We start from the raw sequence: 20,878 nt of genomic DNA on the forward strand, positions 1-20,878 counted from the left end.
CCCCCCCCTTTTTTCAAAAAGCCGCATAAAGCTCATTTTTGGAGGAAAAGCGACTTTTCAAAAAAGGGGGGGTTGCTGAAAAAAACGCGTCTCGATTACTTTCACTTTTGAAAGCTCCACTTTCAAAAGTGAGATCGAAAGAAGATATGCAAATTCCTCTTTCAAATCTTCCCTGTAGTCTAGATGAGCCCAAAGTGGAGAATCTGGCTACAAGTATGTTACACGAGTGTTTTGTGAGTTGCACTAGCTGCCTGTGTGTTTCCAAATGTAGTTTAAGTTGTTGTCATGCACAAAGGCCCTAAGTGGGATGGAATCTGCCTATCTGAGAGACCGCCTTTCTCATTGCTGTAGGGAGGATCAGTGCTGGCACTCAAATTTGATCATCCTTCTCCTCAGTAAAGAATAATGGATTTCTAGTAGGATATTCTTTATGAAGGGTCCTTTCTTGTATTTGGCACTTGATCTCCATCCTGGTTCAAAATAGTCTGGATTTGTTAGTCTTCCAGGAACACTAAAGAGGAGGCAGATATTCTTTAAGAGATGTTGTTTAAAATTTTCCTTTTTCTTTTCTTTTTTTCAAAATCTGAGCAGTACTATTACAATTTTATTTAGATATATTGTGTGAGATAACTCTTGGCTCTTGTCTTTTATGTGGCTTGTCTTTTAAGTAGGTGCCTTTATGGTTCCTAAACTAAAATAAATAAAAAATAACTAGATTTTAGATGCTTAGGTCATTGGAATTAGGCCCACAATTAAACTTTATTTAACTTTATATGATTTCTGAAAATAAAGCTATTGTTTTGCATTAAGTTAAGTGTAAAACTTTGAAGATAGTTGTGGGAATTCTCCTTAAATAGTATAATTATGTTATTATATTTCTGCATCATGCTCAATACAAATGTGTTATGGTGAATCCTATCTTTGTATAACACAGCTGCTTAAAGCAACAGTCCTCTGATGAAGATAGCTTTGGAATATTTATTTAAAATATGCAAGATCTGAGCAAATACATTTTGGCGTACATACATTTTTAATGTAATGTTAAACTATTGAAACATAAACCAAATATTTATGGTGTTGGCTTTAGACTTATTTTTATGCTGTAAACTTATGTTAATCAATGAACACAGAATGATAGCTACAAACACACAGAATATGCTCCTATTTTGAGTGTGTGTGTGTGTGTATTACTGGAAGAATGATTTTTGTGGGTGTTTTTTATATATATTCTAAATCACACCATCTATTTGAATTTTAGTAATGAAATTTCAAGTTCAAGTAGTACAGGATGTTGTGTTATCATTAATAATGAGCATTAATTTTAAATTAAGAATAGAGGCTAATTTGATTTCAGACTCCAGACTAAGTTATACAAATGAATATATAATACATTTTTAATTTAATATAAGTACAAGTTTAAGCTGGTTTTGTGATTTTTTAAAACAGTTGGAATTATGCAATGTGTAACCAAATAGATGTTTACTGACCTTGTATTCATGTCCATTAGCTCAACATACACTGATTTAAACAATGACATTTATCGGTCTTTTTCTATGTTTCGAAACTTTTTTAATAATTATGACCACACGGTAACAACACTTCACTATCAGGGTTGAAAGAGGTCACGACTTCCTCTCATCATTTGTCTCATTTTAAAATTCATTCCTTAAACTTTGTCATCTCAAAATAGGACAAGTCCTAGCAGCCTGCCAGTTGCAGCATAGGACAGAAACTGGCTGCTTTTATTTGGCCTTCCTTAAAAACCCATGGAGATACCTTTTGGCCTTCTGAAACTATTTTCATGGAGATTTTGAGAACAGAGCCTAGCAGACAATAGGACTTAGGACAAGTGGACAGAGTAAATACTAATGGATTGTTCATCACTAGTAGGACTTTATTCAGCACATACTGTCATTAGATTAAAACTAAGCTTTAGTGGTTAACAATGGTTTGTGGGAATTTCTTCACTATAAATCAGATGGTTTCGATTATCTTTAACCTTTTTGTTTAATACTTCTGGTCATTTTTGCTTTACTTAATTACATTACTAACCCTGAAGTAACATATATATCATTATGTTAGGTTTCAGTGGCTTTGATAAGTCTGTTTGAAACAATGCTGCTGGGTTATCTGAGCTACAAGGTAAGTCCTATATGCTTTGGAATCAATTCTCCATTTGATACATTTCTCTTAATGTTAAGGGGAGTTTACACATGCTCATTGACCAGAGATGAGATCCCTTTGTAAGGTAGTTCACTACTTGCAGTTTGGGTTAAAGATAAAAATGATTACCTTAAATTAGCTGTGACTAATTGGTGAAGAAAAGTGTTACTCATAATTGTACTGAAGTGCATAACTCATTCATGATTCATGAAGTTTACAATGGGCCTAAATCAATGGAAGTCAATGGCAGACTTTCAGTGGGCTTTTAATCAGCTCACTGTTTAGTTAAGAAAAGCTATAGAGGATCATAGCATCAAACATATGAAGGAAGGAATGAGCAGACGCTCAGCTAGCATAAGTCAGCCACTCTCTGTCAAATTTGATATAATTAGTTAAATTTACACCAGCTGACGATCTGAGAAGAAGCATTTTGTAGTTTGGCAATAGCCACAATGAATATTTGCCAATATGGGGGAAAATTTTTCTTTAGATGTGTTATCTGCATCTTTCAACTGATAACCAAGATCATTTGGGAAATGGTCTTCAATCAGCAATTCCCACTGGTGCTGAAGTGGCATTAGTGAGCACTGTACTGTTGGAAATGCTATTTTTCATGAAAATGAGTACACGGTCTTGACTGCTTTGCTTCTTTCTAATTTAGACAACTGCACTCTGCTAATTTAAATTTTCACATCCTTTAATTTGGAAAGTTTATTCTTTTGGCTTCCTGCCTAAGCCACTGGACAGACTTACAGTTAACAGTTAAATATATTACACACACACACACACACACACACAAACCTTTTCATTCCAAGTATTGCTGTACTTCAGGAATGGGGGAAGTGATAAAGGTCATTATAAGGAGGGAGAACAAATTATTCACTTTAGCCTCTGAGTATATGGCAAGAAGCAATGTGTTTATTCTTCAGAAAGCACAGTTGGACATAAGGAAAAACTTCTCAATTGTCAGGTTGGTTAAGCACTAGAATAAGATGTCAAGGGAGGTTGTGGAGTCTCTACCACTGGAGATTTTTAAGAGCAGGTTGACAAATTTAGGAGGAGAGGCTAAAGGATTTGGGCTTATTTAGTCTACAGAAGAAAAGAGTGAGGACGGATTTGATAGCAGCCTTCAACCACCTGAAGGGGGGGGAGGGGTTCCAAAGAGGATGAAGAGAGGCTGTTCTCAGTGGTGACAGATGACAGAATGAGAAGCAATGGTCTCAAGTTGCAGTGGAGGAGTATAGGTTGGATATTAGGAAAAACTATTTCACCAGGAGGGTGGCAAGCACTGGAATGAGTTACCTAGGGAGGTGGTGGAATCTCTATCCCTAGAGGTTTTTAAGTCCCAGATTGACAAAGTCCTGGCTGGGATAATTTAGTTAGGGTTGGTCCTGCTTTTAGCAAGGGGTTGGACTCAATGACTTCCTGTGGTCTCTTCCAACCCTATGATTCTGTAAACACTGTCAAAGATGGCAGGGTGGGGGGAGGGGAGGAGGAGGACATCAATGAAGTTAGGATGTTAAATACCTTTGCAGCTCTGGGCCCTTGGTACTTTTGAAAATCCCACTAAGCATCTTTGTTTGTCTAAATACCTTTTGAAAAATCTACTCCTTCTGCCTAGTAATGTTGAACAGAGCTATACCTAAAACCTTTGAAAAGCTGTGATTAATATGTTGCAAGAGGCAATTGAATAAAGAAGTAATTGTAAAGTCAACAGAGACCTCAATTTGTGTCTGGGCTTAAATGATATAACACAAAAATAGAAAGTCAAGATAAATCTATACAGGACAGTATATTATCTATATTATCTTACACAGTCACTTCTTATTTCTTTGATATATTAGGTATAATAAACAGAACAGGGGACTGGATGTCAGAAAACTTGAATTTCACTTCTAAGTTGTCCACTGCATCTCTGGATAAATTAGGGACATTTTTTTTCAAATTTTGTTACATTTATCTCTCTGTGATCTTAGCTTTCAATATGTGATGTACTACAACTCTCTCTCAGATCTGTTCAAGTTGTTTCTGAACAATTTCTCCAGGTTTTTTTTAAATGAAAGTTCAGTCATCTATATTTGGTCAGTTAGGAATAGAGGCATATACAAAAAGAGAGCAATTTTGAAAATCTGGGCCAATATTCATCTGCACCTCTTATTCCAACACAAAACTAGGGATATTTGCAAAATTCCTTGAGATCTGCTGAGGAATGGAAGTACAAATAATACATTTGTTTTTATTTTTTTTTAACGTGTCAATTTTTCTATAGTTACATTTTCTAATGTATGTTAGAATTTCATCATATAATTTGCCCTTTAAATTGTATTATGGGCTATTATACTTAATTGTAGGAAATTTGCATTTTGAGATTTTTTTTTAGTTAAAACAAAATAAATTTCATGGAACAAAACAAGAAAAGGCTTTATTTTAAAAAATTAACTCTCATTTTATGTTTTTAGTTTATGAATCAACAGTATTTAATTCCACTTTTTCAATTAGTGCTATTTAAGTACTATTTCTAAAGTTATTAGGTCAGATTTCCTAGTGCCTAGGTAATTTATAACTGTGGAAACTTTATACAAACACGACTATTCTATCTAGCATTTTATACCTACATCTACTTTGCATCAGTTTCACTGAGTATAAAGATGTAACGTAATGGTGAATCAGTCCCTTAAAGTAGATCTTTATATCTGTGGAAAGTTTATATCTGTTTTGGTAGCAATTTATATCCATTTTGCACATATCGTAAATTACTATATGTAAGAATGGACATACTAGGTCAGACCATCAATCTTGACTAGTATCCTTTTTTTCCAACAATGGCCAATACCAGATGGTTCAGATGAAATAAACAGATCAAAGCAATCAATTGATCCATCCTTTTGTCCATGCCTAACTTAGGCGTAGGGCGCAGATCACCCAAATCATCAGGTTGCATTCCTGACCATCTTAGCTAATACCTACTAATGGATCTTTCCTCTATGAATGTATCCAATTCTTTTGTCGCCAATAATAGTTTTGGCCCTCTTAATATCCCCAGGCAATGAGTTCAACATATTACAGGTCAATGGAGAATCGGTCCCATAGAAACTGATAATGAGAACTTGTACATGTCCTGAATTGATTAGGAAACTAACACAGCAGGGCACTGATTATCCAGCAAGTTCTTGGACTGCCTTGGATACATTTTTTTTATTTTAGAAGGTTGAGAAAGCTGCAAGGGCGGAAACTGTTCTTGATTTGATTTTAACAAATAGGGAGGAACTGGTTGAAAATTTGAAAGTGGAACAGCAAAATAGAGACAGTAGATTTCAGGAAGGCAGATTTTAGTAAATTCAGAGAGCTGGTAGGTAAGGTCCCATGGGAAGCAAGACTAGGAGGAAAAACAACTGAAGAGAGTTGGAAGTTTTTTAAAGGGACATTATTAAGGTCCCAAAAGCAAACTATTCCACTGTGTAGGAAAGATAAAAAGTATGACAGGACACCACCTTGGATCAACCGAGAGATCTTACATGATTTTTAAAAAAAGAAGTCATATAAAAAGTTGAAACTAGGTCAAATTACAAAGGATGAATAGAAGCAAACAACACAGATATGCAGGGGCAAAATTGGAAAGGCAAAGGCACAAAAAGAGCTAAATCTAGCTTGAAACGTAAAGGGTAACAAGAAGATGTTCTACAAGTATATTAGGAGCAAGAGGAAGACCAAGGACAGGATAGGCCCATTAGTCAGTGAGGAGGGAAAACAATAATAGGAAACTTGCAAATGGTGGAGGTGCTTAATGACTTTTTTGTTTCAGTTTTCATCAAGAAGGTGCATGGTGACAGAATGCTTAACATAGTGAATGCTAGCGCAAATGGGCTAGGTTTCAAAATTAAAATAAAAGAAAAAGTTAAAATTACTTAGAATAGTTAGATGTCTGCAAGTCACCAGGTCCTGATGAAATGCATCCTAGAATACTCGAGGAGATGATAGATGAGGTATCTGAGCCTTTAGCTATCATCTTTGAAAAATAATGGAAGTCAGAAGATATTCCAGAAGACTGGAAAAGGGCAAATATAGTGCCCATCTATAAAAAGGGAAATAAGAACAACCCAGGAAACTACAGACCAGTCAGTTTAACTTCTATGCCAGGGAAGATAATGGAGCTAGTAATTAAGGAATCCATCTGCAAACATCTGGAAGAAAATAAGGTGATAGGTAACAGCCAGCATGGATTTGTAAAGAACAAATCATATCAAACCAATCAAATAGCTTTCTTTGATGGGATAACAAGTCTTTTGGATAAGAGGGAATTGTTGGACGTGGTATACTTAAATGTTATTAAGACATTTGACATAGTCTCACATGACCTTCTTATCAAGAAACTAGGGAAATACAACCTAGATGGGGCTACTATTAGGTAGTGCATAACTGGCTAGATAACCATTTTCAGAGAGTAGTTAATAATGGTTCACAATCATGTTGGAAGGGCATAAAAATTGGGGTTCCTCAGGGGTCTATTTTGGGACCAGTTATGTTCAATATCTTCATCAATGATTTAGATGATGGCATAGAGTACGATTATTAAGTTTGTAGATGATATCAAGCTGAGAGGGGTTGTAGGTGCTTTGGAGGACAGGATTGTAATTCAAAATGATCTGGTGAAACTAGAGAAATGGTCCGAGGTAAACAGGATGAAGTTTAATAAGGACAAATGCAAAGTATGCCTCTTAGGAAGGAACAATCAGTTTCACACATACAGAATGGGAAGTGATTGTCTAGGAAGGAGCACTGCAGAAAGGGATTTAGGGGTCCTAACAGACGACAAGTTAAACATGGGTCAGCAGTGTGACACTGTTGCAAAAAAAGCAAATATGATTCTGGGATGCATTAACAGGAGTGTTGTGAGCAAGACATGAGACGTCATTCTTCTGCTCTACTCTGTGCTGATTAGGCCTCAATTGGAGTACAGGCAGTCCCCGGGTTACATACAAGATAGGGACTGTAGGTTTGTTCTTAAGTTGAATTTGTATGTAAGTCAGAACTGGTACATATTGTAGGGGAAACTCTAGCCAAACATTTCTCCAGAGCTCAGTTTTATTCTCCCACACCTCATTTCCCTCAGTCTTTTATTCTCAAGCTGAGGTGTCTGCTGAGAAAAGCCGCTCCGCGTCTTCCTGGTCTGCTGGGGGGGAGGGGGCCGCTAGCTTCGCGTCTCCCTGGTCTGCTGGGGGGAAGCAGCTAGTACGGGGTTGCCTCACCCCGTTTGTAAGTAGGGATCCGATGTAAGTTGGATCCATGTAACCCGGGGACTGCCTGTATTGTGCCCAGTTCTGGGCATCACATTTCAAGAAAGATGTGGAGAAATTGGAGAAGGTCCAGAGAAGAGCAACAAGAATGATTAAAGTTCTAGAAAACATGTCCTATGAGGGAAGACTGAAAGAACTGGGTTTGTTTAGTTTGTAAAGGAGAAGACAGAGAGGGAACATGAGGGCCATTTTCAAGTATCTAAAAGGGTGTTACAAGGAGGAGGGGAAAAATTGTTCTCCTTGGCCTCTGAGCTTAAATTGCTGAAAGGGAGGTTTAGGTTGGACATCAGGAAAAACTTCCTGCCTACGAGGGTGGATAAACACTAGAATAAATTGCTTAGGGTGGTTGTGGAATTTCAATCACTGGAGATATTTAAGAGCAGGTTAGACAGACAATTGTCAGGCTTCCTCTAGACAGTGCTTGGTCCTGCCATGAGGGCAGGGGACTGGACTCAATAACCTCTTGAGGTCCCTTCCAGTTATAGTATTCTATGATTCTATGATTCTATATCAGATATCTCCCTGGAGACTAACTGTGTTGCTACATGTGTGTCCTTTTTCTCTCTTGTAATAGAGACACTACCAGTACAATGAAATCGGTAGAATTGATCATGCTTTGTTCAGAAGCATAAAGAAAAGTCCCCTAGACAGTAAAATAAGCAAAGATATTTGCTCAGTAGGAACACATGGTGGGTGAGATTATAATGTATTAAAAAATTGAAAATCAAATTTCATTTAGTTTTTTGTTGTGACCACAGTTAAATGAGTGTTTAATCATCTTTCTCCCATCACTTCTGTTTACAGTTACCACACAGAACATTTAAAGCTATCCAACTATAGTCTCATTCTTTTGTCAAATTAAAAATTTTCTGGCACTATAGCAGCAGTTGCCTTTGGAGATGAAGGTGGGGGGAATAAAGGATTTCCTTTTTGCAAACAAAGCTTGTATTTAGCATTCCGTAACTGAGTCAGAGGATATAATGAGGAGAATTAATTAATTTGTTGGAAATGTCGGATCATTTATGTGCACGTATTTAATTTATTCTATTGCACTGCAAATCCTTGAAATGATCCATCATACAATCTATTCCTCATTGTACCTGTTGCATTATTACATTAATTAGTATGAACTTCATGAATTTTAAGAGTCAGTAGAAGCTGGCTTCACAAGAGGACTTGTCTTTCCTAAATCCCAGAATCAGGACCTACTTGGTAATTTAACTTCTCATAAATAGGTAATATGTGCTCTCATTTACCCTAAGCTATTGTCTGCCCCCTCATGTGAACACTACTGCCAAATCCTGCAGTCCTTTCTCAGGCAAGACTCCCATATCATTGGGAGCCCTGCCTATGTGAGGACCACAGGATTTGGCACTTAGACTCTGCAGATTATTCATATTTGTATATTGTTCGGGATGAATGATCTCTACAGTGCAACTCGGTGTACATCTGCTTCTGAAGTTTGGTATTTTTGTTGTTGTTTTAAAAAGGGGAACATCTGGGAACAAATTTTGAGAATACCCTTCCTCCTGGAAATAATCAACGCTGTTCCCTTTATCATTACAGTAAGTTTCTGATTTAAGAGTATTTGATCATAACTGAATGGGATTATGGGTCTGCTCCAACACACACTGAAATATCAGTAGAAGTCTCTACTCACCTGTAGAAGAGATGAGCAGGCCCTATTGGAAGGGGCAATTTAGCAAACTATGTTGGTCTTATTAAATAATTAAAAAGTTATACAGCCAACAACGCAATGAGCATGCTAAACCAGTTAGATGTAAAAGCCGAGAAAACATTTTAACATGCACTTAAACTACCTATCATGTATATTATACAGAAAGAAGTAATATAAATGTAAATTAGTCTTTTTGCAACAGGAGCATGCAGACAATTTCATTAAACACAGTATTGGATGTAGTTTCTTGGACAGAAAAGCTGCTAAAATGTATTTTTGTTTATTTCTCTTCCTCAGATTTTCTGGCCTTCACTAAGAAACCTATTTATTCCTGTATTTTTAAATTGCTGGCTTGCCAAACATGCTTTGGAGAATATGATTGTAAGTATAACCAAAAATAGTGAGGCAAGAATATATATTTTTAAAATATATCTATTTTGAATCTGTTGAATTCAGCAAATCTACTGCTTTCTGGTCAGGGGATTGCACTAAATAAGTTTATATTTGTCTTGGGCTTAATCACTTTTATAATTCAAATATGAATATGCTTCTTGATTTTGCTGTATCAATATCTTTTATCAAATCTGGAAAATGTCAAAGTGTTAGACATAGTTTCCACAGTTGATGAATCTGATTCATCACTGGCTTCCATCAAGGCAAATTCCTAGCATGGCTAACTCTTATGACACTTGCATATAGTCTTTACTCCAGACATCTAGAGGGCTACTATGCTCTAGTTACTCCTGGTTGGCATACCCTATGGACCAAGTGTTAAATTTAGAGCACATTCCATGGTAGTCAAAACACCTAGTCACAGAGATCAGAGAACCACAACTGACTCCTTTGCACCACCCATGGTTCTCAGTAAATTTTAAGTATATTTATGACATTGTCTCTTATCAGGATATGACAGAACTGTTGTATAGAATCAGCAGATGCATTATTAAAAAATATAACTAATCTGCTTTTTTCTATTAATATAGAATGATCTCCATAGAGCCATTCAACGTACACAGAGTGCAATGTTTAACCAAGTTCTTATTTTAATATCCACATTGTTATGTCTTATCTTCACATGGTAAGTGGCACGTGCTTATTACAGGTTCTCATTTAAGCACATCATATTGAAATGGACATAGTGGGAATAGTGTTTGTTAAGAGATAATGTTATTCCCATGCAAGGTTTTAATTAACTGGCAACTCCAAGGCAGTGTTGATGCAGTAAGTATGGGTGATAAGGGGACTAGAATTATTCTAATACGTATGAAAATTATACCAGTGCGAAAACATCAATGGAAAAAAGAGAAGACTATTTCTGATCTCAGGGGGTATGTCTACACTACAAAGTTAGTTCGAACTAATGGACATTAGTTCGAACTAACTTTCATAGGCGCTACACTAGCGCTCCGTTAGTTCGAACTTAATTCAAACTAGCGGAGTGCTTAGTTCGAACTAGGAAAACCTCATTTTACGAGGATTAAGCCTAGTTCGAACTAGCTAGTTCGAATTAAGGGCTGTGTTGCCCCTTAATTCGATTTAGTAGGAGGCTAGCCCTCCCCAGGTTTCCCTGGTGGCGACTCTGACCAACACCAGGGAAACTCGTCTGCCCCCCTCCCGGCCCCAGACCTCTTAAAGGGGCACGGGCTGGCTACGGTGCCCGTGCCAGGTGCAAGCCTGCCAGCACCCAGCCAGCAGACCCTGCACCTGGCACGGATCGAGCCACCCACCCGATGCCCCCCAGTCCTCCCTCTCTTCCCGGGACCAGGCTGGCGGCTCCCAGGAGCTTGCCCGGGACCGCAAGAGGCGGGCACCCGCCTGGGCTAGTGCAGACATCGTGAACCTTGTCCACGATCTCCGCACTAGGCACAGGAAAGTGGCCAGCTAGGGCAGGAGAGCTTCCAGCCTGGCCACCCAGGAGCAGGTGTGCAAGAGAATCAAGGGGGTCCACTGAGACCCCCGACCCTGAGTCCTGAGCTTACAATGGCTGTCCTGGGTCAGACCAAAGGTCCATCTAGCCCAGTAGCCTGTCTGCCGACAGCGGCCAACCCTAGGGACCCTGAAGGGGATGGACCGAAGACAGTGACCAAGCCATTTGTCTCGTGCCATCCCTCTCCAGCCTTCCACAAACTTTGGGCAGGGACACCACTCCTACCCCCTGGCTAATACCACTCCATGGACCCAACCTCCATGACTTGATCTCTCTTCTCTTTAAACTCTGTTCTAGTTCTAGCCTTCACAGCCTCCTGCAGCAAGGAGTTCCACAGGTTGACTCTTTGCTTTGTGAAGAACAACTTTCTGTTACTAGTTTGAAGCCTGCTACCCATTCCTTTCCTTTGGTGTCCTCTAGTCCTTCTTTATGGGAACTAATGAAGAACTTTTCTGTATGCACCCTCTCCACCCAACTCCTGCTTTTAGAGACCTCTTTCCTGTCCCCCCTCCGTCTCCTCTTTTCTAAACTGAAAAGACCCAGTCTCTTTAGCCTCTCTTCATATGGGACCTGTACCCAACCCCTGATCATTTTAGTTGCCCTCCCCTTTCCCAGCCTCTCTCTTCCCCTCTCCCACCTCCTTTTCCCAGTCTCCCCCAGTTTTGTTCAATAAAGACAGATTCTATTTTTGACCACACGTTATCTTTATTTTGTACATCAAGAAGAGGGGCTAGGGAAGGGTAAGTGGAAGGAGGTGAGGGAGGAATGGGGCACGAGCCCCCGATGTGGAGGACTGGGCTGGCTCTGTGGGTTTCTGGGGGTGGAAGCTCTCCTGCAGCCCCCCAATTGGCCCCTCTCCCCAGATGGCAGCCTGCGGCAAGTGCAGCTGGTCTGATGGCTGAGTGCTGTGATGTGCCCAGTGTGGGTACTCCGGGCACTTCAAGTCAGGGCTGCTTTGCAAGCGGGGCACCCCTGAGAACTGTCTGTCCGGGGTGGGGGTCGGGACCCTTTAAGCACAGCCCTCGGCTAGCCTGAGACAGCATCTCCACGCTCTAAGTCCTCCTCTGATGCCCTGCCGGCACTGCTTCCGGCCATCCTTAAGCCCAGTTCAGGTCCACTTAATGTGGACATGCTAGTTTGAATTAGCAAAACGCTAATTCGAACTAGTTTTTTAGTCTGGATCCGTTAGTTTGAATTAGCTTAGTTTGAATTAACTAATTCGAACTAAGTTAGTTCGAATTAACGTTGTAGTGTAGACATACCCAGGGAGAATGTTAGTCAAGTAAACCCCTCCCCCACACAGGTCCCCAAACACTGAGCCCTGCAGTTGGGTTAGTAAAGGGAAGCAGCTGTGGCTAGAGTGGCACCTATTGGGGCTTTTGTGACCTTGTGCTTGGTTAAGACACTCTCCATTCTAGCCTTCGTTGGCTGGGAGAGACCTGCCAGGGAAGGATTCACAGTATCAAAACACTGGCTACTCCAATGGCTCAATACTGTCTTCATAGGGAACACAGAGACACCGATAACATTTCTGCTCATGGGCTGGCACAGCAGCTGCAGTTGGGCAGCAGTACAAACCAGTGGCCTAGGTTACCTGCTCCTTTCTAACAGCAAAGCTTCCTGCCAAACCTTTATTTCTCCAGGTGGCAGAGAAGGGCACAGTCAATTGGGAGGACCCTGTGAGAGCAGCTATATTCACTGTGCTAGCCAGAGTGCCTGTGTTGTCAGTGCATTGATAAAGCTCAGTCTGTCATTCTGGAGACACTGATTTGATTTTCTTCTGCTTTATTTTTCCAACCTAATTCTTCTGCTAGCCACTGCTATATGACTTTCACCCTTTGGTCAGGCTAAAGTAACACATGGCCTCTTTCAGGTCTGCCATTAATGTCTGTTCTTTAATCAGAAGTATTTGTGCTCTCTAGTGGCTAACGGAATATTTCTATTTTTACTCCCTCACTTACAGCCACATAATTGCATGAGGCCAGATCCTGCAGTACTTCTCCATCCAGAAGTATTTAAGCCTATTTTAGCCACAATTTTCCATTTAACTCACATGGGATTTTTTCACTGATCAGGCTATGTCTACTACAGAGTTTTTGCGGAAAAACAGCAGTTTTTCTGAAAAAACTCGCAGAGCATCCACATCTCAAGTGTGTTTTTGTACAAGTAATTCGAAAGACCAAAGGGGTTTTTGCACAATTGGTAATCCTCATTCTACAAGGAAGAATGCCCTTGTGCAAAAAGGTGTGTGTGGATAGGGAAGAGGGGGTTTTTGCACAAGAAGATGGAAGAGGAAAAAGCACAGGTGCCCTGGTGGCCATTTTGTCCATAGCAATCAGAGCTTACTTGCGAGAGAGCATCCAGGCAGTCTGGATACTCTCTTGCACAAAAGCGCATTGCTTTTTTGATACGCTTTTGTACGTGGACGCCCTCTTGCGCAAGTTTTTGCAGAAGCTCTCTTCCGACAAAAGCTTTTTGTACAGAAAGCCTGCAGTCTAGACGTAGCCTTGAATAAGGACAGCACCATTTGACCCACTCTATTCATAATGCTGTCACTGTAATACCCAGGTAATATCTGCCACAGGAAAAGAACAGTACTGTATAGGAAACTCGGTGAGCAAGTTCTGCTTTAAAGTTTATTATTCTGCTCCTACATTTACTAAAATGCTAGACAAAATACAAAGTATGCATCCCCTTCACAGTGAAGCCAGCTTTCTGTATATAAAGCAGTTTCCTGAGGGCTTGCTGGTTGACAAGTATATGAGCTCCATCTGAAATGGAACATTTTGTTTGGATCCAGGCATTTTGGTAACTGACATTAAACATGTAGAAAATGGCAAGTCGACCTACAGTAATTGGGTCTGGTTTCAACAGTTGCAGACACAGGCTCATTTTAAATCATATTCTGACCTAGTGTTGACCCTGCTAGACAGAAAAATAAGCTAAATAGGAATGAAAAACACCCAATAACAATTGCTAATTGAATCAATTTGTCAGTGTACTTGTACTATTTGTTGACATCATTTGCATAAGATCAGTCTTGTGTTAACCAAGAAATTGCTTATATTATTTATCTGAACATACAGTATTAAGATTTATATATTCTGAGGTAGCTATTTAAATATGAATTTACAGTATCGAGCCGCACTGTGATGATTACAGAAATAGTCAAACACACCATTGACAGTGTGTCAAACCTGTTTCCTGGATAAGGCCTAGTTATGCTATACCCTTGGTGAATTAGAGCCAGAGTCTTTCTTTAGTAGCTGTCCTTATTACTGGCTCAAATACAGACCCTGCTGCAGAGCAACAGAAGGGAGTAAAATGTCTCATTGCCAGCCAAACACATTGTATGGGAATATGCAAAAGCAGAAAAGTGAAGCTACCACCAGGCTATCATTTCACATCCCACATGCAGTGACAAGAGTAGCTCTGTCTCCAACTGTAGTGGATCATGTACCACAGTCAACACAAAACCCTTCTGCAGTCACAAATTTTTCCCCAATCACTCAGGTCCACTGAAAGGGCAGAGGTAAAGGGTCCCACTGCTGCTACTGCTACTGCAGAACTATATCACCTGGATCAGTGGTTCTGAACCTGTGGTCCATGGGGAATTTTAAATGTTTGGATCGGGCCCACTGTGATGTGCCCAATCCTTTTCTTTCCTTTTCCTTTTCCTTTTCCTTTTTTTTTCTCCCTTGGAGTCTGTGAAATTTTAATACATTGAAAAGGGGTCTGTAAGCTCAAAAAGGTTGGGAACCACTGTCCTAGACTATCCCTGATAAATATTTGTCTAACTTGTTCCTAAAAACCTAATCCCAGGAATTTATTCCACTACTCTGATAACGTTATAGTTAAAGAGATTATTTTTTCTAACATCTAAACTAAATCTTCCTTGCTGTAGATTAAGTCAATTACTCTTTGGCCTGCCTTCAGTAGATATGTAGAACAATTGATCATCATCCTCTTTATAACAGTTCTTAATCTATTATCTATTTGAGGACTTGTCAGGTCCTCTCTCCTTCGTCTTCTCTCCTCGAGACTAAACATGTTCATGTTTTTTAGGTTCCTCATAGGTTTTCCAAATGTGTACCATTTTTGTGGTTCTCTTCTGAACTAATTTCTCCATATTTTTTCTTTAAATATGAGACCCAGAAGTGTGCATAGTACTCCAGGTGAAGCCTCATCAGCACTGCGTAGAAGGGACAATTGCCTTCAGCAGTTTGCATCCAGCATCCCTGTTAACACATCCCAGGCTGACATTAGCCTTTTCAAAACTGCATCACCTCTTACTATAACTTTCAGTACCACTTCCTTCATTCTCCATTTTGTTGTGTATTTGATTTTCCCTGTAAACTCTAGTATATTGCACATCTTTTTGAGTTGATGATTTCAGACCATTTCTCCAATTTATCAAGATCATTTTGAGTTCTAATCCTGTCTTCCACAGTGCATCTGAAAACATCCTAAATATATTCTTCATCTCATCACCCAAGTAGTGAATAGAACTCAAGAGAGACCCCTGCAAGATACCATTAGATATATCCTTTCAGTTTGACACTGAGCCAGAGTACATTTTTCAGTTACTTGTGTGTCCAACTTATAGTAATTGTAACCTTTGGGTGGGCTAGACTTCACTGCCCTTCTCCAATATCTAAAATAAAGAAAATGCCTCAACTCCCATAGAAAGTAGCTGGAGACCCAGAGTTCAGTGTAAGGAATTACAGCAAAGATTACCCAGTGTCAGCCTCCCCACATTCAAGTACCAAAAAGGAACTAAAGAAATTAATTTAATTAAATAACTTTATCAAATCTTATGATAAAGAAACAAATAATCTAATTCTTACAGCATAACATAACCATTTTATAACACACAGACATTGTCTTCACAGTTACAATGAATATACATAAATTAAAAAAAAAACACCAAAAGGCCTGAGGTGGCTTAATGAATAAGGTACCAGTCTCAGGAGCCTGGGTTTGGGGGTTTAAGCCCTAGCAGCTGTTGTTAGGTTGGGCATGGTTCCAAAAAACACAATGAGAAGAAGCTAGGAGAGCCCAAAAGGTTAGATTTAGTTCACCAAACTCTCAGTTTATGTCTCTCACAATCAAATCTGCACCATCTCTCTACTTTCTTGTAGGGATCCTCAGTTGGAGTCCAGGCTGACTTTTCCCCTCCTGTGGATCACTGCTAGGCAGCCAGCTAAATTATTAACCAGTCAGTTAACTCACACGTGAACAGGATTAAAGAAAACCTTGTTACGAGAAAATACAAAATCCGAGAATAACAAAATAGAAATGACTCTTTCCCCCATTGCTGCATTTACAGAGGAGCTGAAGAATCCCACTAACTGAGAAAGTGAACTAAAACAGTTTGGCTAAAATCAAATCAGTATTTAAAGCAGACAATTAGCACAGAAGAAGGTATTTTCCACTCCTAGTTTCCCCTTGCTATAATTAACATTGCCCATGTGCCCTTCTTAGAGAGGGTTAACATCATTACTACCTGCTGCAAAATGCTTCAGAGTGAGGAACAGCAGCCTGATCTCAGCTCAGCTTCTCCCCAGCTCACACAGGGCACAGTCCAGGGCTGGATTAAGGGAGCGGGGGGCTAGCCGGGCAGCTGCCTAGGGCACCAACCTATGGGGGGTGCCTGATTGCAGCTGTAAGGGGTGCCACGCGGCCTCCACCCTCAGGCACACAGTGACCATTACAGATACAATCAGGCGCCACATGGCCCCTGCCCCCGGGCGCATGGCGCCCCTTACAGCCCGGGGGCGGGAGCTGCACGGTGCCTGATTACAGCTGTAAGGGGCGCCATGCACTCGGAGGGCGGGGGCCACGCGAAGCATAAGGGATTGGTCGGAAAAGGCTTTCCTTGCCAACTGATCCCTGTCTAGACTGTCGCTTTTTGCCGGCAAATTGCCACATCGGCAAAAAGCGGAGGCCATTTTTATTCTAATGAAGTGTGGGATATTTAAATCCCCACTTCATTAGCAATTTCAGTATGTCTAATGTACATCCCTCTGGCTACAGAGGGATGTAGTCTAGACATACCCTAAGGGATATATGTGTTGATCAGTTATGAGACATAGGATAAGCATGCTTTTTGGCTCTAGATAAGCATCTTGGCCCAGGTTCTCAAAGGTATTTATCTGTTAATTTAAATGGAAGTGCAATATCTATCTGCCTTTGAGGATCTGGGCTTTAGTTCATGCCATGCCATAGTGCCATATTCTGCCCCATATTGCGTTCAGTTTTGCGGGCTCAGTCCTACATGTCTAATCTGCTGAGAGTTTTGCATTCAAAGAGGTTACGGGATTGGACACTAAGGGCTTGGTGCTCAAAGGACTTTAAGCATTGTGATGCTCAGCCTCACCATGCCTAACTTTTAGGAGCCTAGAAAAACTATAGGGATTCACAAAGCCCAAGTTCATTACCGAGACTTCCTATACAATAAATGTGGAGAGACAGGTCCCTCAGAATGGGGTTCCCAAAAGCTGCCATGTCAGGCAGCTCCCTGTCTAAGCTAGCCAGTGGGAGATGCCACTCCCACCCTCAAGGAAATTGGTGCCTCAGAGTAGGCTGCAGGGAGGTATCTCCCCCTGCGTGGTATTCTCAGGTGCAAATTCTCTTGGAATTAGATGTGAATGCCCTTTGGGGAAAGATGGAAGGAGCTGCCTAAGCATCACTTTTAGGCCAAGGTTTAGGAAACTCACCTGAGATGGGGCTGGGGGAGGGAGGAGGGAGGCAGGACAGATCCTCAGTTCAAATCTGCCCTCCACATGAGAGGTTAAAAAGATTTGAACCACACTCTGCCATCTCTCATGTGAGTGCCCTGTAGACTGGGCTGTGGGACATTCTGATGCGAGGCTCCCCCTGTTACTTCTGAGAGAGAAGAAGGAGCCTTGGCCGCATGCCTGGAAAGTTGATAATGATACATTTGTACATGTTCTTTGGTTATGATCAATGTGCCAGTTTAGTGCCTTACATGGTGCCAATTCTAGAGTCCTTCACAGGCAGACACATTACATTTATGGAGATAGAAATGTAGCCGTGTTAGTCTGGTGTAGCTGAAACAAAATACAGGACTATGTAGCACTTTAAAGACTAACAAGATGGTTTGTTAGATGATGAGTTTTCGTGGGCCAGACCTACTTCCTCAGATCAAATAGTGGAAGAAAATAGTCACAAACATATATACCAAAGGATACAATTTAAAAAAATGAACACATATGAAAAGGACAAATCACATTTCAGAACAGAAGGGGGATGCAGGGGAGGGGGGAAGGAAGGTAAATGTCTGTGAGCTAATGGTATTAGAGGTGATAATTGGGGAAGCTATCTTTGTAATTTTAGCATGAATGACAGTTCAGAGGATTCCCTTTCAAGTGCAGATTTGAAAATCTTCTGGAGTAGGATGCATGTAATTAGGTCGTTGAGACAGTGTCCTTTCTGATTGAAATGGCAAGAAACTGTTTTTTCTTTGTGATCCTGTCTAATATCTGCTTTATGGGCATTGATCCTTTGGCAAAGTGTCTGAGACGTTTGTCCAATGTACATAGCAGATGGACACTTTCGGCACATGATAGCATAAATTATATTTCTGGATGTGCAGGAATATGTATTCTTGATCTTATAACTCACTTGGTTAGGCCCAATAATGGTATCAGCAGAGTGAATATGTGGACAAAGCTAGCAATGGGGTTTGTTGCAAGGGAAAGTACCAGGGTTGGTATTAGTGTGGTGTGTCCTGTGGTTGTTGGTAAGAATCATCTTGAGGTTAGGTGGTTGTCTATAGGAGACTATGGGTCTGTCTCCCAGAGCCTCTTGGAGTTTAGTATCCTGTTCCAGTATAGGCTGTAGTTTATTGATAATGTGTTGGACAGGTTTAAATTGGGGGCTGTAGGTGATGACAAGTGGTGTTCTATTGTTGGTTTTCTTGGGTCTGTCTTGTAGTAGATGGTTTCTAGGTATTCGTTTAGCTCTTTCAATTTGCTTTTTTATTTCTCCGGGTGGGTAGTTGAGGTTTATAAATGCTTGGTAGAGATCCTGAAGTTTCTGGTCTCTGTCAGTGGGATTAGAGCAGATGCGGTTGTATTGAAGGGCTTGGCTATAGATGATGTATAGTATGGTGTGTGCTGGATGGGAGCTGGAAGCATGTAGGTAACTGTATGAGTCAGTGGGTTTTCTGTAGAGGGTGGTGTCTAATTTTCCATTGTTGATTTGTACTGTGGTGTCCAGGAAATGGATCTCTCGTGTGGAATGGTCCAGGCTGAGGTTAATGGTGGGGTGTAGGTTGTTGAAATCTCCGTGGAATGTCTCCAGTGTTTCTTGGCCATGCATCCAGATCATAAAGATGTCATCGATGTAGCATAAGTAGAGAAGGAGTAAAAGGGGACGGGAGTTGAGGAAACGTTGTTCTAGGTCAACCATAAAGATATTAGCACACTGTGGGACCATGCGTGTACCCATGGCTGTGCCGCTGATCTGGAGGTATAAGTTGTTCTCAAACTGGAAATAATTGTGGGTGAGAACAAAGTTACATAGGTCTGCTATCAGGTTTGCCTTGGACACCAACTACCTTACCCATTACAAAGATAGCTTCCCCAATCATCACCTCTAATACCATTAGCTCACAGACATCTACCTTTCCCCACCTCTAATATCATTAACTCACAGACATTTACCTTCCTTCCCCCCCCCCCCCCCCCCGCATTCCCCTTCTGTTCTGAAATGTGATTTGTCCTTTTCATATGTGTTCATTTTTTAAAATTGTATCCTTTGGTATATATGGTTGTGACTATTTTCTTCCACTATTTGATCTGAGGAAGTGGGTCTGGCCCACGAAAGCTCATCATCTAATAAACCATCTTGTTAGTCTTTAAAGTGCTACATAGTACATTTATGGAAAATTTCACCAGTGAAGGTCTCAACTACTACTTATTAGGCAAAATTATGTGAAAGAATGTGTGGGCTAGCTCCTCATCCGGTTTAAGCATAATTCCACGGAAGCAGATAGAGCTGCACCAATGTACCCCAGAGAGAGAGCCTGTTTATTTAAAGTCATCATTTGCCCAGATATTTTATCATCACTATAACATGTTTCTAACAGGTTTCTAACATGGAACCATTCACAATATGCACATGCTTTCCCTCATAATCACTTTTATTGTAAACTCTACCTCATCAAGATTAGAATATCTTATTGATAAACAGATATACTGCTAATATAGGGTTTCTAGAGAAATTACAATACTAAACAGTAATGTAGTTCACAACTATAATGAGATATATATTTTTATACCAGACTGTAATCAGCAAATATGCCAATATTTTTTCATTATTTTCTCTATTATCAGTTCTTGGAAATAATGCTGGATGATCCTACTATTTATTTTCTTACTATAGTAATCAAACACAAAGAATATTGCATTCTCTTAGTATAAAAAATTGTACAGTAGGAATGTCAACCTGCAGACGACTACATGATTAACCAATAAGCCTAAGCTTATCGGTTAATCCTATCCTCTATGTTCATTCCCCTCCCCCCCCACACACACACTTGCTGCCTCTGTATCAGAGGCAGCAAGTGGAGGCAGGAGCTAGTGCCTGTGACAAGCTGGCTCTCCTCGAGCAACAGATCCACCTGCCTTCTCCCCATTCCCGTGATGTTGTCATGGTGGTGATGGGGGAAGTCAGGAGCTAATACACATGGGGAGCTGGACCGCTTGCCCCCAACTTGTGCTGTTGCTGCTGAAAGAGGCAACAGCATGAGGGGGACAGGGGAGACTGCCACAAAGCAGTCTCACTGCA

The 20,878-nt window shown here is 40.5% G+C and overlaps 1 protein-coding gene across 6 annotated transcripts in view; it reads left to right on the forward strand.

Annotated features, from left to right (window-relative positions):
- Positions 1–20,878, forward strand: part of KCNT2 (potassium sodium-activated channel subfamily T member 2) — a 321,535-nt gene that overhangs the window by 114,012 nt on the left and 186,645 nt on the right. For all 6 annotated transcript variants that reach the window (XM_075936723.1, XM_075936724.1, XM_075936727.1 and 3 more), the window contains exons 6-9: positions 2,083–2,142; positions 8,948–9,022; positions 9,433–9,516; positions 10,119–10,213. In XM_075936723.1, the coding sequence (XP_075792838.1) occupies positions 2,083–2,142; positions 8,948–9,022; positions 9,433–9,516; positions 10,119–10,213 (314 nt within the window). The remainder of the gene's footprint in view (positions 1–2,082; positions 2,143–8,947; positions 9,023–9,432; positions 9,517–10,118; positions 10,214–20,878) is intronic.

The sequence above is a fragment of the Pelodiscus sinensis genome, chromosome 9 (genome assembly GCF_049634645.1).
Source record: "Pelodiscus sinensis isolate JC-2024 chromosome 9, ASM4963464v1, whole genome shotgun sequence".
Taxonomy (NCBI): domain Eukaryota; kingdom Metazoa; phylum Chordata; order Testudines; family Trionychidae; genus Pelodiscus; species Pelodiscus sinensis.